Below are 17,712 nucleotides of genomic sequence, written 5' to 3'. Positions count from 1 at the left end.
AGCTCAGGACAGTTTAACTGCAAATCTCCTGCCTCACCCTCCCAAGTGCTGCTGTTACAGATGTGTGCCATCATGGTCTGTTTCCAAGTGATTACTTTTAATAATAATTAATGATGACTAAGATTACAACCAGAATCATATATCATCTGCATATGACAGTCAGCAAACACACTGACCCAAGACAGCTTTAAAAACGTCTGTTTCTGAAACTAAGGAAAAATATCTTATGCAAACTAAGTCAGAAGGTAGACAGGAAAAAACTTGGCCAGAGTGCAGGGAGCTGCGATGCTGGCTATGGAGAGCTGTTTTCAGTCTCTCTCTCGCTCTCCCCCCCCCGCACCCCCCCCTGCACACCCCACATGCATGCCTGGTTCCTATGGAAGCCAGAGAAGGGCATCAAATCCTCAGGAACTGGAGTTATAGGATACTGTGAGCCAACATGTGGGTGCTGGGAATCGAACCCAGTTCCTCTACAAGATCAGCAATCTCTCCAGCACTCCTTCGTTCTCCTACTCTCTTATGTTGCCTATCTTCACATATGTTAAGGCTTCATTAATTTCAACCCATTAAAAAAAGTAACCTGAAATTTTAACAAGGCTATATAAAAGTACTTAAAAGATATGACTCAAAAATATTCAGCAATCATTAGATGTTCAAACCACTGTAACTAGAATTGACATTAAACTCCTATTTTTCTATGCGAATATAAGTACATTTTCAAAAAGTACTTTCTTGGTACAGTCAGATAGGTTGGTGGGATTTAAATTCAATCCCCAGGACCCACGTGATGGAAAGAGAAGAATAACTCTCACAGCTTATCTTTGGGCTGCCACATGTGTGTCAAGGTATGCATTGCTTATACACATACAAGTAATAAAAAAACAGTAATGGAAATGTTCAAGCAAGAGTTGGCTCAATCATGTGCCTAACTGGGTAAGCTTAGACTAATCTAATATTGGAGAACGTATTTTTTTGTTTTTGTTTTTCAAGACAGGGTTTTCTCTGTGTAACCACCCTGGCTATCCTGGATCAAGATTTGTAGACCAGGCTGGCCTCAAAAATCACAGAGACCTTCCTGCCTTTGCCTCTGGAGTGACGGGATTAAAGGCATGTGCCACCATGCCTGGCTGAGGATGTACTATACCTAACATAGTTCTGCTCAAGGGATTACAGAGGATAAAGGAAAGTAAAATACAGCTTAAAAGAAATCAGAGGGCGAGAGAGATGCTTGAGGGCTGGAGAAATGGCTCAGAGGTTGACAGCACTGGCTGATCTTCCAGAGGTCTTGAGTTTAATTCCCAGCAACCACATGGAGGCTCACAACAATCAAAAACATCAATAAGATCTGGTGCCTTCTTCTGGCCTGCAGGCATACATGCTGGCAGAATACTGTATACATAATAAATAAACCTTAAAAACTCTAATTGAAGATGTTAAGATGTATAAAGTTTAATGCAAAAACCAGCACATATGTCAGTATGATGGTATACATTCAAATCTTATCACGTGTAGCACACTGACCCAGGCTGTCACTGCCCCATTCAAAACTGCTTCCTCCATCTCCATCTGGACTGGAAGCGCTTCCCTACTCCTAGGCTGCACAGAGCTCTCAGACCCACTTCCCTGGCTGGATGGCAGACTGGGCAGATGTCCACCCAGGTGCCCACTGACCTGCTCCAGACTTGTTTTCAGCACCACTGGCTCATCTCTTGTTTTCTGTTCATCCGTTTTCCTTTTTCCCATTTCTGAATCCTCCTGCAGTACCTTGTGGATCTTATCTTCACAAGATTTTTCTTCCTGTAACTTCTCTTCTCTCAGCTGAAAAATACAAATCACTCAGACACATGGAGTTTTGAAAATCCCAGACTTGAAAACCTCTTTACTCTACAGACGAGACAAGTGGCAGCCTCCAGGGTGACTCTCATTAAACATGGCCACCCCAATTTTTACATAAATCTGCTTTTACTTGGCTCTAGCTAAACCATAGTTCACGGAGTAAAACTGAATTACTCTGCATTCTTATTTTCCCAATACATTTTGTATATAAGTAAATATAATGAAAATGAATAACTGTGTGTACATACAGTTTAAGATGAGGTTATGATTTTTAAATGATTTATTATCATTATTTACATCCCTACTGCAGTTTCTCCTTCCTCCCCTCCTAGCCCCCCACCCCCGTTTCCCTTTAGAAAAGAACAGGTCCCCCATGGATATCAACCAATCGTGGCATATCAAGTTGCAGTAGACCAAGCACCTCCCCTCATATTAAGGCTGGGCAAGGTGACCCAGTATGAGGAATGGGGTTCCAGAAGCTGGCAAAAGAGTGAGACAGCCTCTGTTCCCACTGTTGGGACTCCCACAGAAGACCAAGTTCATGCTGTAACACACATGCAGAGGGCCTAGGTTAGTCCCATGCTGGCTCCCTGGTTGTTGGTTCAGTATCTGTGCTGCTCTGCAACATGAAACAAAAAACCTAGCTGCATAGACAGATCTATTCACATAGGAAAAATAAAACCTAACCCTAACAATCCTTGCCCCGTAAGTTACATATAATTGTACTGGGTGGGCCAGGAGAAGCACCGAAGCAGCCGCAAGAGCATGTGAGTAGCTGGTTGGGTCTTATTAGCAACAACAATGACTTCTCCCAGTTCCTACATCCTGCATTTTACGTTCATATCCTAGTCACAGGATAGGTCAATGAAGACACAAGACCTACAAGAAATCTAAGGCACAGATGTATGCTTCTCATTCGGGAAAGGCAGTGTTGCATTATGCAACTAGAAGAGAACTTAAATAAAAACCTGGGCACTCTTAGGTCAACGGTTCATCTCTTATTTAGCTCAGACTAGGGACCTCTGTGCCTTTCTCTGAGAAAACTATGGATGGAAGTATTCTAAATAGTTGGCAGAGGATCCTGCTGTGCTCGTATCAAGCAGTCCTTTCTACTTTTATTTCATTTTTTTACTGCTCAATGTTTTAATAAATTTAAATGAGATGATATATCCCAAGCACTGATATAGTTTTCATTTCTTGTAAAAAAAAAAAAAAAAGATAAAGCTAAAGAAAAAAAGGATAGTTTAGGGGAGGTTATGGCTTATTTTTAATTATTTAGTGAATTATTTATTTTGTGCGCACATTTGCACCAATCAGCAGGAGCATGCGAGCATGCCATGGTGTACACGTGGTTGAGGACAACATAGAGGAGCTGGTTCTCTCCTCATACCAGGTGGGTCCCAGGGTCACACTATGGGGTGGGGCTTGGCAGCACATGTTTTCACTCACTGGCCCTTGTTTTACAACAGAAGGACTCACTATGTAGCCCAGGCTAGCTTTGAGCTCGGTGTTCCTCCTTTGACTTCCCAAGAGCTGGCATTACAGGCTTGCACCATCACACCGAGTTAAAACATACTTTTGATAGGATGTTGTGTCTAGGTTTAAATAATAATAATAGTCCACAGTAACAAAAGCAAAACCATAAAGCCTGCTTAGTCTTATTTTTCAGATTTCTATGGATCTTCTCTAAGGCTGACTAGTCTCTAAGACACTGAACCTGCTTCAGGTGGTTATATATAAGCAGAAAATACCACAGACAATGTTATGCAAGAAGATTCAAATGAAATGGACTCCCAGCTCCGCCCAATCCAATTGAGACCATATAGAGGAAGAAGAGTGAATCCACAAACAGGAAACAAAACTGATGTCAGTGCTCATGGCCCACAGGGAGGATTTCATGTCTTCTACAACTGAGCACAGCCCACACAGGTGGGCATTTACTTTTCAGGGATACAGAGGCAAACTGGCCCCAAAGGGATCAGGTTTGGCCTTTTAGTCATTGTTATTTGCTATCTGTGTGCCAGGAACTGAGCTAAGTCCTCAGCCTCTGTGTCCATGACATTTGTATAGTTTCCCACGTTTCACTCACACCTGTAAGACTCCATGAAACGATCTAACAGTTTTAGGTAGCATATGGAGGCCTGAGGATGGTGTGTCTAATGGCCATGTTGAAGCAACAGACTGTCTCCACAGGATTTTCCCTGCTCATAACTTCATTGGTATGCGTGGCTATAACTTTGGTGTTGAGTAAGTGAACACAAGAGGTTCCCTGAGTGTAAGGAAGCATCCAAGTAAACTAGTTGTACTTAAGAAGTGGGCTGTGGGAAGTCCAGCTGTGTCCTGGACCAATTCCTTACCCAAAAGTAACCACAATCTTGGTTTCTAATACTTTAATAAAAATCACTTTTTCCTTTTTTTTTTTTTTTTTTAATTCTCTCATATATTACATCCCAATCAGTTTCCCCTCCCTCTACTCCTCTCAGGGGCAACCCCATCTCCTTGTTCCCCAGATCCATTCCTCCTCCATTTCACTTCAGAAAAGAATACCTCCAGGGCAATCAACCAAACATGGCACAACAAATTATAGTAAGACCAGACATATTAAGGCTGGACGAGGAGACCAAGTTGGGGGAAAAGGGCGCCAAGAGCAGGTAGAAGTCAGAAACACCCCATTCCCAGAGTCACGCAAGAACACCATGCTACACAATCATAATATATATATAGCAGACCTAGCTCAGACCCATACAGAGGTCATGACTGTCACTTCGGTCTCTGTGAGCTTAGTTGATTCTGTGGATCAAGTTCTTGTGGTATCCTCAACCCCTCTGGCTCCTATAATCCTTTCTCCTCCTCTCCTGTAGGATTCCCCTGGCTCCACCTAATGTTTGACTGTGGGTCTCTGCTGACAATCGAGCTAGGTGCTGATCTATGAGTATAGCAGAGCATCATTAGGAATCATTTCATTGGTTTTTTAAAAATGTTTTGTTTTTGCCAGTCCTGTTTGGTTCTATCAAAAATCATTTTATACTACTTGCTTTTTGGTGGGCTGCGGGCAGCATCTTACTTTAAAGCCCAAGATGGCCTTGAACTCTCCAGCCTACTGCCTCAGTTTCTCAAATGCTGGGAGTACAGGCATTTGCTACTATAGTTGGTCTAGTTTTGAATTTTACATACATGGAGTTTTATGCTTTTTGACTATAATCATTCATGATCATTCTGTGAAACTTATCTCTGTGTGTTCCTTCTCATTTTTTTGTATTCTATTGTTTGGTTTTAAAATAATTTAACCATTCTGTTATTTATAGATAGCTAGAGACATTCTATTCTGTGGCTATTTAGAAATAAGCTAATATTCTTGACGACTTACCTAGGCATACGCATACCACAGAATAGTATCTAGAGAAACTGTGAGTCATAAGACATGGGCATGCTGCCAGCTTTTCAAGCTGGTTATCAAACTACACTCCCACCTGCAGCCTCTCCACGTAGGAGGACAACAGTCGCTCCAGATTCCCCACCACTCGGTGCTCTATTTTTGCCATCCTGTGGGTTGATACTGCATGAGGACTCTAATCTGCATTCTTCTGAGAAGAGCCCTGCAGAGCACCTTTCCTGAGCTCACTGCTTGCACATCCTCTTCTCAGCATGGATATTCACATCTCTGCCCTGCTAGTAAAAGTTCCCTATATTCTCTGGATATGAGAATTGTCAGGATAAAATATGTACATACATATATCTACATATATGTTTGTGTGCTACAGCTTAAAGCATTCACCAAAAGTCCATGTGTTGAAATATAACCCTCATATTTGCACACTAACAGTATGATGACAGGGTTCTGAGACATCAGTCATGAGGGCGGGGTTTTCCTGATCACATCAGTGACTCCTTAAGAGAGATGTGCTATGCTAGCACACTTGCTGTCTTAATGTGTATTAGTTACCTTTCTATGGCTGCGATAAAACACCATGACCAAGTCAACTTAAGAAGAGTTTATTTGGGCTTGTGGTTAGAGTGGGGGGTGTCCATGATGGCAGAGCGGAGGCATGACAGCTGGAGGTGGAAACTAAGAGCTCACATCTTGAACCATCAGGGAGCAGGGCACTAGGAAAGGCCTGGGTTTTTAAACCTCAAATCCTACCCCCAGTTACAAACTCCTTCCAGCAATGCCCTGCCACCTAAGCAGCACCAACTGGAGACCATCCATTCAAACGCCCAAGACTAAGGGGACATCTCATTCAAGCCATCACACTGTGCGACGCCTCTGTCATGTTACAACACACAGTGACATCCTCACCAAATAATTAGCAGATGCAAGCACCACATTTATGGACTGTGCCACCTCAAGTAATCCTGTCTTTATAGATTACCTAGTTTATAAAGGCAATGAACTAAAAGTGAACTACAACATACCTGTGCACTCAGATACACAGGTTACTTCCCACACAGCCTAAACACAGAAAATTCCAATTTGTACCACTGTTTAATTTAATTGCATGGAGAGTGTATTTTTCTGTTTCATTTAAGCATTCATTCTCACATACAATGAGGTCATGAGAATCCACTCCCTGAGTGTCCTGGAACTCACTATATGTACCAGACTGGCCTTGAACTCACAAAGATCCTCCTGCCTTTGCTTCCTGAGTGCTGGAATTTAAAAGCATGCACCACCATGACTGATTTCTTTTTTCAATCAACCATGTTAGAGCTGAAGAGATGGCTCAGTGGTGGTGAACAGTGCTTGCTGCAATTTCCAGCACCCCAGACAGGCAGCTCATAAAATAGAACAGCCCTCTGGCCTCTGTGGGTACCTGAACACACATGCACACATTACACACACCTATACACACAAGTAATAGAAAAAAATCTTTTTCAAAAAAATCACTATATTAAGGAATAATCAATAGGACATGAAGAAGACTTGAAAAGTTGAAGTTCAATGAGTTTGACACATATATATACATCCATGTTACCATTTCACTAATCAAGATACAGACAACTTCCACCTCTTACAAAGCCTCTCTGAGCTCATCAGTAATCTCTCACCTATTCAGTCTTGGAGAATCATCAACCTGACTACTATTACCTATTATAGACTAGTTTTGCCAACTATAAAATTATAGCACTTGAAGACAGCAAAGACAGCTCAGCCAGGAAGGCACTTGCCATGCAAACATGAGGACCTATTTTCTACAACCCTTGTAAAAGGTCAGTATGTTGGCCTATATTTGTAATCCCAGAACTGGGAGGCAGACACAGAAGGAGTACATGGGACTTGCTGGCCAGCCTGTCTCACCTAACTGGTGAGGTCTAGGTCCCACTGAGAGACTCAAAACAAGATAGACAGCACCTAAAGAATAAGTTCATGGTCATCCTCTGGCCTCCACATACACACATACATACATACATACACACACACACACACACAGCCCTACAATTCCCTATGTCAATTGTTCATTCAATTTGTTTTTGAGACTTACATATAACTGGGTTTGTAATTAGATATTCTTTTATATTAGTAAGACCTACTTCACTGCATGAACATACCCACTTTTAAATTTTACTCAAATATTAAAAAGTGCAGGTTAAAATATATAACTACTGCTAAAATGCTTTCCATGGAGGGTATATTGCTGTAAAGTTCTACCTTCAAGGCATGAAGTTCCAGTTCTTCCAAATGCTTACATTATTCTTACATTTTGTCTTTCCACCAATGGGAGAGGATGTAAGGTGTTGCCTCTGTGGTTTTAATTAGTATTTCCCTAATGGCTAATTACGCTGTCTTTTCATGTCCTTAATAGGCTATGTTCTTTTGTGAAATGTCTGTTCAAACCTTTTGCCCTTTTATAATTTTATTTATTTACTTATTATTTTATTAGAATGTACAAGAATTTCTGATCTATTCTAGATACAAGTTCACTATTAGATACACATTCTAAGAATAAAATCTTCTAATCTTTCTTTTACCTTTTTATTTCCTTAATAACAGATTTGAAGAACAAGGTTTGTGGGGTTTATTTTGCTTTTACTTTCTGAAAAAGTCAATATATTGGTTGGCTTATTTAGGGTTGCTATTGTTATGATGAAACATCATGAGCAAATGCAACTTGGGAAAGAAATTCTCATATTAGTAAACAGCAAAAGCAGGATTTGAAATAGGGCAGTTGGCTTTCCAATATTACCTTTCAGCTTAGGTTAATATTAACTGTATAATACAAGTCATTTGAAAAATATCTGCATTTTTTTAAAAGTCTGAGATAAACAAGCAGATTCTTTATTTTATTTTATTTTTTATTTTTTTGGTGTTTCGAGGCAGGGTTTCTCTGTAGCTTTGGAGCCTGTCCTGGAACTCCCTTTGTAGACCAGGCTGGCCTCGAACTCACAGAGATCCGCCTGCCTCTGCCTCCCTAGTGCTGGGATTAAAGGCATGCGCCACCACCGCCCGGCTAGCAGATTCTTAATTATAATAAAGGGTCAGTGAACTGGGCATGGTGGCATACATCTTCAATCTCAGCACTCAGAGCCAGAGCCAGACCGATCTCTATGAGTTAGAGGCCAGCCTAGTCTACATATTAAGTTCCAGGCCAGCCATGGATATACAGAGAGAACCTGTTTCAAAAAAAAAAAAAAAAAAAGTGAGACTTTTAAATGTATGTTTTAAAACGGCTGTAAAAGTGGCTCAGCTTAGCTTTACCCCTCACCTGAAGGGAGTGATCCCAGTGGCCAGGACAAACCACCTTATCTACCGCCCAGACCCACATCCTGAGCCTTGGGTTGGCCCACCCTAGCATCTACTATATCTATGACCCGTTGGAGTGCGTGGAGGGACAATCCACAGGATCCCCATGACTTGGGGCAACAGCAGGATGTCTGAGGAGTTTCAGTGAGGGTCCATGATGATGGTGTGCCAGAGGCCCTGAGTCAGACTAATGACTCAATGCAATGACATCTGCGGGTGGGGCTGACTGGACACAAGGGTACACTGTGTGACACACTGCAGCTCCCAATGCCACTAGGATGAATGAAGAGGTGTTGGAAAGATGGAGGAGGGAAGTAGTTATTTTGCTTTAAATTAATGTTGGGGGAGGTCATGCTTCAAGGGTAAAGGGCAAACATGGAGGAACTGGGAGGTAAGCAGGATTGGAGTACATGATGTGAAATTCCCAAAGAATCAATAAAGAATTATGAGCCTATGGGGTCATTTTCATTCAATTAACATTCCATTCCCTGGGCTCCATAGATTTACGGCTATATCATAACACAAAATGCATTCAGTTCAACTTACAAAAGTCTCTATAGTCTATAATAATCTCAGCATCGTTTAAAAGTCCAAAGTTCATCAAAGTCTCTTTTGAGATTCATGCAATCTCTTAACTGTAATCCTCTGTAAAATCAAAATCAAAAAGTAGATCACATACTTCCAACATATAATGGCACTATATATATATATATATATATATATATATATAACCATTCCAAATGTAGGGAAGGGAACATAGTGAGGAAATACTGGACCAAAGCAGGACTAAAAGCCAGCTGGGCAAACTCCTTCAGTTCTCCACTCCTTTCAGTTCTGTTAACTGCAACACTTCTCTCTTCCGGGCTAGTTCTACTTCCTGTTAGCAGCTCTCTTTGGCACATATCTCATGGCTCTGGCATCTCCAACATTTTGGAGTCTTCAGGCAATCCAAGATTCACCTTTACAGCATCATACAATGGCGTCTCTCAGCCTCCATGCAGGGACACCCCTGACAAATGTCTGGCTTTGGTGGCTTTCCTTAGCTGTGGAGGAAGATCCTATAAAGCCTTTCTTCTATCTTTGACTTTAAAGCCAGAACAATGTGGCCTCAGCTGCCAAGTTTTGCTGCTTTCTGGGGCTGGAACACGGCCTCCTCATTCAATTACATCTTCACCAGCTTTCTGTTTTCAATGGTTCCTTCACTGCCTAAGCTTGGCTTCCAGAAACTGAATCTGTAGACCAGGTCGGCCTTTAACTCAGAGGTCTGCTTGCCTGTCTCCTGAGTACTGGGGTTAAAGGCATGTGCTGCCATGCCTTGACCTAAACTGTTCTTTAATTCCTTTTCACAAACTGGAAGCTTAGCTGGGTGGGGTCTGGCCCTGATCAGAGTCATCACTCCATTTATTCTTTTTGGCATCAGGCTTTTTAAATTTCTTCCTGGTACTCCTTTTCTCTTCAAACCTCATATTTTGAATTTTCCCTTGCTCAGCTTGCTCCTTTTCATTATAGATCTGCTTAAGACTGGCCACTAGTAACCAAGCAAGACAGCTAATGCCAGGCTGTTTTGAAATGTCCTCCGCCAAAGCTGTTAATCCAAACTGTTCAATTTAGCCTCAGACTGTTTGTTTTTTTGTTTGTTTGTTTTCTATTTTTGCTTTTTGAACAAGGGTAGAAAGCAGCCAGGGTCTCCAGGTCACATATTAATAGTCTTCTGTGAAACTCTTGAGCTGGGCCCCCACAGTTCAAATTATCTTGAACCACTAGGATGACACTTTAAGCCCTACTTAAAACATTTATTTAACTGCTTTTCTAAGCCAAAGTTCAAAGTCCAAATTCCTCCAAACAAAAGCATCATAGGCCTATCACAGCAATACCCCAGTCCCTGGTACTAACTTCTGTCTTAGGGTTTTATTGCTGTGAAGAGACACACTATAACCACAGCAACTTTTTTTTGAATTTTCGAGACAGGGTTTTTCCATAGCTTTTGGTTCCTGTCCTGGAACTAGCTCTTGTAGACCAGGCTGGCCTCGAACTCACAGAGATCCGCCTGCCTCTGCCTCCCGAGTGCTGGGATTAAAGGCATGTGCCACCACTGCCTGGCTCATAGCAACTTTCATAAAGGAAATTATTTAATTGGGGCTGGTTTACAGTTCAGAGGTGTAGTCTATTATCATCATGGTGGGAAGGATGACGGCATGCAGACAGACATGGAAGGAGCCGAGAGTCCTACATCTGGGTCCACAGACAACAGGAAGAGACCAAGATACACTAGGCCTGAATTGAGCTTCTGAGACCTCAAAGCCTACCGCTAGCAACACACTTCCTCAAACACCATTACACCTCCCAATAGTGCCAGTCCCTATGAGCCAATGGGGCCATTTTCATTCAAAGTACTACAAAGTCTAATTAAGCAGATAGTTTAACAAAGTATTTTATTTATACTAGAGGCTAAATAGTTACGGATAGATGATTCCTCTGTTTGGTTTGCAAGTAACATTGAGATGATTTTATTTAAATTATTCTCTAAGCCATAATAACAATTATATTAATATAGTAACTTATAAGTATTGATCCTGTCTCATAAATATGAAAGTAGAAAGGCAAAAATACCACATTTCATAAATAACTTGAATACTTGTTACTCTAAATCTGATCACACTCTGAATGTCTTGTGTTATGTTATTTTTCTCCAAAGAGTACATTACTTGAAAAATCTGTTCCCATCTGTGTAGTTGCAAGTTTAAGCACCCATCCTATAGAGACAGTCTTCCTTTGTGTAGTGAGGATTAAAGTACACTCTTAGGGGCTTTCTTTCCCTTATACCAGGCATTTGCCTGTTCTCAGATCATAATGCTCTGCACTATTTCTCTGTCTCTAGAAAGAAGAACACCAGCACATGTCAGAAACGGGCATTTTCTCAAACAGTATGTAATGTTCTAGAGGAAAAAATAGCAGATAGAATAGACAAAAGAACACTAGAAATCTTAAGATGCATCCTGTCCTATCACAAGCCAACGACATTGTTACATAAATCACTGTTCATACAGGAGAGGCTTTAGGATTAGATAACCAACAACTGAATAAACATTTATACTTAAAAACACTATAGAAAAAAACTTTAAAATAGGCCAACAAGCTGCTGCTTCTGTAATATGACAGAACATGTTTTAAACTCCCTAGGTTGTTGCAAGTATTTTCTAAAGTAAGCAAAGAAACAGAAAACAAATAAGGGAAAAGCTAGTTTAAAATTAGGTTATGACACAACATATATACCGCCAAATAGATTGAGTGAAATGTCCAAGTTTTAGTAAAATCACAATTAGACCACCATACCCTAGCTTCTCAACTTTACTCCTATGCTAGCAACCTTATCTTCTGCAGTTCTTTCTTGATAATAAACCTGACAGCTCATTTTTATCCCTATTTATTATGCCTTCAAGTCCCTTCTTTAATAAACCTAGATCCACTACCAAAGCCTTAATAACTAGTGGGCACAGTGCCACATACCTGTAATTTCACCTTCTTGGGAGGCTGAAGACCTGAGTACAAGACCAACTTGGGCCTCACAGTAAGACTTGTACTTCAAAAACAAAGCAACAGCATGCAACTCTAATAACCTCCTTGTATACATCTTCTAATCTACTATACCCTTTCTACCAAACTTTTAGACAAACTTTAACCATGGTTTAACTTAAGATTACTTACAAGAAAAAGTATTCTATTTGGTCTATTTCTATTTTATGAGGCAGATACTGCAAGTTTCCAGCCAGGATCTATGCTTTCTTTTCTTACAAAAGAAATCTTGATTTTACTCAGGAAATTCACATACTTGCTAAAATGCTATACTTCCCAGGCTCCCTACAACAGGGATCTGTGACATTAGAATTTACAATCCTGATGAGTCAGGGAAAGATCTTTCAAAGGACCCAATTCACTCAGTAGATGTGGCTCTAGAAGGGTCACCCGTTCACACAAGGAAAACAGCACTCCTGGAGATAGGCAAACAGAAAAACAAAGTAATTCACAGCCCTGAGTTATAGTACTGCTGTGCTCTGCCCTGAACTACCTGCCTTCCATGTTTGTGTGACCCAAGGATAATAAAAAGTCTTATTATCTTTAAAATAATGTTTTACTGGTATATTTAAGGTGTTCAGCATGATATCATAGGAAGATAGATAGTAAGACAGTCAACACACTTAGATCAACTCACATAGTCATTTTCTTTGTTTTTATGGCAAGATCAAAAGAAGAAAACCATTCTTACATACTGTGAGTTGTTATTTTAGAGTTTCTACTATTTACAATAAATACAATTGTAGTAGGGAGCTGCTGGCCTGCTTTTCGTCCTGCCCGGCTCCTGCACGGCTAGCTTTATACCGGGAAGATTCTAGCCTACATCCATCCTGGGTCGGAGCTTCATCGCGTCTGCCAGGGAGAGGGGAGCGTGGTGTCTGCTCCAGAGAGCAGAGCTGTCGAGTCTGAGCTCACTTCCTCTTCCTCCCAGCATTCTGTTCTGTTTACTCCACCCACCTATGTTTTAACCTATGAGGGCCAAGCAGTTTCTTTATTACTTAACCAATGAAATCAACAGATTGATATATGACACTCCCACATCATACAATTCTTGATTTGTTGGCCTATTCTATTTCTAACATAGTAACTAGAGACACTTTAAACTTGCATGTAAGATTGCATTAGGCTCTTTACCAGGTTAACTACATCTTTGCCCTGGCCCTTCATCATCTCTCAACTCATTTCTTATAACCCTCACCTGCTTCCGTCCTGCTCACGTTTGTATGTTCAGACACACCAAAGCCCTTGTGCACTGATCACACCCAACTGCTGGTCCCTAGGCCTCTGCAGGGCACCTTCTCACGCTTTACCTGATTTGCTTCTTTCAGGACGCAGTCTTGCCTCTGAAGTAACTTCCCTAACCCTCTTTCCAAAACTGCTCTAATGCTCCCTCCCACTGCTTTCTGACACTTCTGTCTGCTTTACTATGTGAAATCATGGTTGCTTATTTCTTGTCTTATCCCCAAAAAGGAATCTCCCTGAAGACAAGAACCTTGTGTGTCTTCTTTTACATTGTATCTCCAATGATCATACCTGGTGCTCAATAAACACACTGAAGACTCTGTGTGTGTGTGTGTGTGTGTGTGTGTGTGTGTGTGTGTGTGTACGTGCACATAGCTATATGGAAGAAGTGTCTAGCCAGCCATGCCCTTCCCACCACGAGTGAGCAATTGTCGTGCAGGGAGAGAACTAGGGAGGGTTGACATCAAACTTCTGTAGGCTAATCTCAGACAATTAGTTGGAAATTAAAACAAACAAAAACAACAGTTACAGGCTGAAGCTGGAGTTCAGTGTCAGAGTACATCCACCATGCCCTAAATTCAAACTCCAATATTGAAAAAAAAGATTATTATAACATAATTAAAAGCTTCCCGAATAGTATTTTGTAATTAAGAGATTGTTTCAACTGCTTACTTAGGCTTGTAAATATTTAGGTAATAATTCTGCATGTGGGCATTACTTTATAAAGGTAAATAATCTACTTAATCAGAATCAGGCATTGTCATAGAATAAAGGCAAAATGTGGCGATTGTTTTTCTCACAGTGATAAATTCTTGGAAGAAGTGGCTCAAGGAGGAAAAGGTTCATTTTGTGTGACACTATGGAAGGATACAGTCACTCATGGCAGGAAGGGCCATGTGGTGACAGGCACATGTCCTACAGCCTCCATTACAATTCTCCTGGAGTACTTAGTAAAGTAAAAACTATAAAAATAAAAAAAAGTAGTTGCAAGTAATTAGAAGTGCTCACAAGGAAAACTAACACAAACAATTATTAGCAAGGGCTGTGCTAAGTGTCGAGAACACATTTCTTGGTAGGGTGTGATAGCCCCTCTAAGTTACACTTTCACCTGTGAAAAGACAACTCAAAAGATCTGAGTTAAGTTCACTTCTAGTGTGGCTTTAAATCTATATGGGCTGCTATAAAGTAGTATATATAGAAAGACAGACTATGAAGAGTAAATTTTTAAAGGCCCAATGAATCAAAAGTAAGCATTCTTTAATGTCAATATTTCAGTTAATTTCAAGAAAATAAATGCCATGCTAATATGTACACTGTACCTTTCTTAGACATTCATACTCCTCACGAAGTTCTCCGGGCTTGCTCAATTTGATTGGTGCTCTGAATATAAACTCTGGAGGAAAAGGAAAATACTTTCAAATAGAGTTTTGTAAGACGGAAGCATGATAATATCCTACTGCTGACAACCACATTATAAGTCACGTTAAAAATTATGTTTTGTAAGCCGGGCAGTGGTAGCGCATGCCTTTAATCCCAGCACTAGGGAGGCAGAGGCAGGCAGATCTCTGTGGGTTCGAGACCAGCCTGGTCTAAGTTTTGTTTGTTTGTATTCGTTTGTTTTTTGATACAGGGTCTCAGTATATAGCTCTAGTTGGAACTCACTATGTAGACCAAGCTGGTTTTGAACTCTGCTTGTGTCTGCTTCTGTGCTGGGATTAAAGGTGTGTGCTATCACACCTGGTTCAAAGTATGGGTATCTTAGTTTGAATATTCCCTTATTCATTAAGTCAATATTTACTAAAGGTTATAAATCAGGACTCTTCTAAGTACTGGAAGAAATATGAACAAGTACAGTCTTTGTGCCATGAATTGTAATCTTGTGGAAGAGCCAACACAGGTAAACAAGCATTTACTTCTGAGTAGTGGCAGTAAATGCTATGGCGAGGAAGTCAATGTGGGGTGGAAGGAAAAGTCTGCTTTATACAGAGTGGTTTGGAAAACGATCGCTGATAAACATGTCAAAATACTACAAAGAAAGCTATATTTGAAGCCCCTGTGTCACGCCCCCCCCCTCACACACACACACACAAATACATAGAAATACAGTCTTTTTCAGTATGTAATGTATTTTCTTTAGCCCCCAAAGTCTTCCATGCCTCTCATGAGCCTAAGGAACAAAGACACTACTTCCCAGCATACTCTTCAAGGTGCTCCACTAACTGATCATCTACAAAATCACTACATTGCTCAATCCTTGAATAATTAGCTTCCTTCAAAACAGAAACCATATACATTAATTTTTATGCTGTTTCCCCATCTAAAATTTTATCTTTTCTCCATTCTGTATATTTTCTAAATTGAAGACAGGAGGACTATAAGATGCATAAAGTACATGGTAGTTATGCAAATGGACAATAAAAATGAAAAACTTAGAACAGGAATAAAAGTTAAGTCTTAAATGTTATCAAAAAAGGAGAGCCAACCATGGAGGTACACGCCTGGAATCCCTGCACTCAGGAGCTGAAAGCAGGACTGCCATAAATTCAAGAATAGCCTGGACTACAGAGCAGGAACCTAATTTTAGAAAAGATAGAGGGGTACACACTTTATTTCTATAAATATAATAGCTTATAGCCTCGAGATGTTTAGTGTTCTAACTATAGCAAAAGTTTTACAATTTATTGGTAACTCTACCTCCCAGTGTTGGTTCTAGAAAAACTAAGTTCCTCAAAAGCCTTTTGTCCCTTTTCAGTAGTCTCAACTATTTCCAAAAGAAAGTATACTGAAGAATAAGAAGCTACTTAGAAACAGTGGCGTAAAGACCTCCACCCACAAAGAAGACAGACAACTGTCACCCACCTCAAGGCCTGATAACTGTTTCAGTTGTACCCCAAAGTGCATTCCACTTACAAGAAATGCATTTAAAAGCTGATGTTCAGCGGGCGATGGTGGCGCACGCCTTTAATCCCAGCACTCAGGAGGCAGAGGCAGGCGGATCTCTGTGAGTTCGAGACCAGCCTGATCTACAAGAGCTAGTTCCAGGACAGGCTCCAAAACCACAGAGAAACCCTATCTTGAAAAACCAAAAAAAAAAAAAAAAAAAAGTACTTTAGGGGCTGGAGATGGGTCAGCTGTTAGGAGCATCAGTTGCTCTTTAAGAGGACCTGGGTTCAGTTCCCAGAACCTACACAGTGGCTCACAGCCATCTGTAACTCCAGTTCCAAGGAATCCAAGCCGTCTTCAGGTCCCTAGAGGCACCAGACACACGTGTTATATACATACAAAGATACCTGCAGGCCAAACACTCATCACAGAAAACATCCTTTTTTAAAGAAAGTACTTCAGACACAGGTATTGAAAACCTCTTCACACATATGTCAGTGAAACGTTCACAGAAACGTCACAGTAGGCACCAATCCATCCTACAACTGAGGCAGGCAACTGGGAGTCCAACGGTTTGCTTACCAAAACACCACAGGAACATGGCAAAGATGGAAGAGAAATTTTTAACAGGAGGAAAAAGAGAAATTATTTAATGATTTAAAAGGCAATTCTTTCCAAATTAAGGCCAATCTCTCTTGCCTACTACAAAAGCACTGCCGCGGTGCCCTCCTGAACAGTCTTCCTGGCACACCTGTGGAAGACGGTCTTAACTGTGAACTGATGCAGGAGGACCCAATCCACTGTGGGAATAAGCCCATCACCATTCTCTGAGCAGGTATTCTAGGCTGTGTACAGAAGCTAATAAATGTAAATCTGTACTTGAGCCAGAAAGCAGCATTCCTCCATGGTTTCTACTCCAAGTTTCTGCTTGAATAGGCGTTTAAAGGAAACCCCTTTCTACTCTAACTTAATTTTAGTCAGTATTTCATAACAGAACCTAAAAACACAAAATATTCATTAAGGAAACAGTCATGAATTTGTAAGAACCTACAACACAGCACACAAGCAAAATTTAAAGAGAAATTAATATAAAATTATGGTAAGAAATTTAATATACCACAAGTAAAATCATGCATTAAGCAAACCAAAAGAGCAGCAAAAAATAAACAGAAAAATGCAAAATATTACATTGGTCATATTTACATATATATATGTACCCACCTAATAAAGAGTATTTATTACTTAATGAAAAATAGAAACAATTATTTATAATATACTATGTTACAAAGACATTTCAAACAGTTTCAAAAAATTCATATTATAAAAATTTTCATCTTTAACACTGGCTACCATTTTCCAAGTTGAGCTTTCTAGCCATGCAACTGCCAACTGTTACTCAATATTCTTTCCCATTAAATCCCTTTCCTGAATAAATTTGC

General features: G+C 40.4%; 1 protein-coding gene across 1 annotated transcript in view; it reads right to left on the bottom strand.

The window, feature by feature from the left end:
* Rnf169 (ring finger protein 169) overlaps nt 1-17,712 on the bottom strand; it is a 50,312-nt gene that overhangs the window by 11,659 nt on the left and 20,941 nt on the right. The window contains exons 2-3 of the mRNA XM_057756364.1: nt 14,710-14,783; nt 1,672-1,818 (exon numbers count right to left, since the gene is read on the bottom strand). Of these exons, the coding sequence (XP_057612347.1) occupies nt 1,672-1,818; nt 14,710-14,783 (221 nt within the window). The remainder of the gene's footprint in view (nt 1-1,671; nt 1,819-14,709; nt 14,784-17,712) is intronic.

Source organism: Chionomys nivalis, chromosome 23 (assembly GCF_950005125.1).
Source record: "Chionomys nivalis chromosome 23, mChiNiv1.1, whole genome shotgun sequence".
Lineage (NCBI taxonomy): Eukaryota > Metazoa > Chordata > Mammalia > Rodentia > Cricetidae > Chionomys > Chionomys nivalis.
Note: the sequence above shows the minus strand (reverse complement) of the source record. Positions and strands in the feature narration are given on the sequence as shown.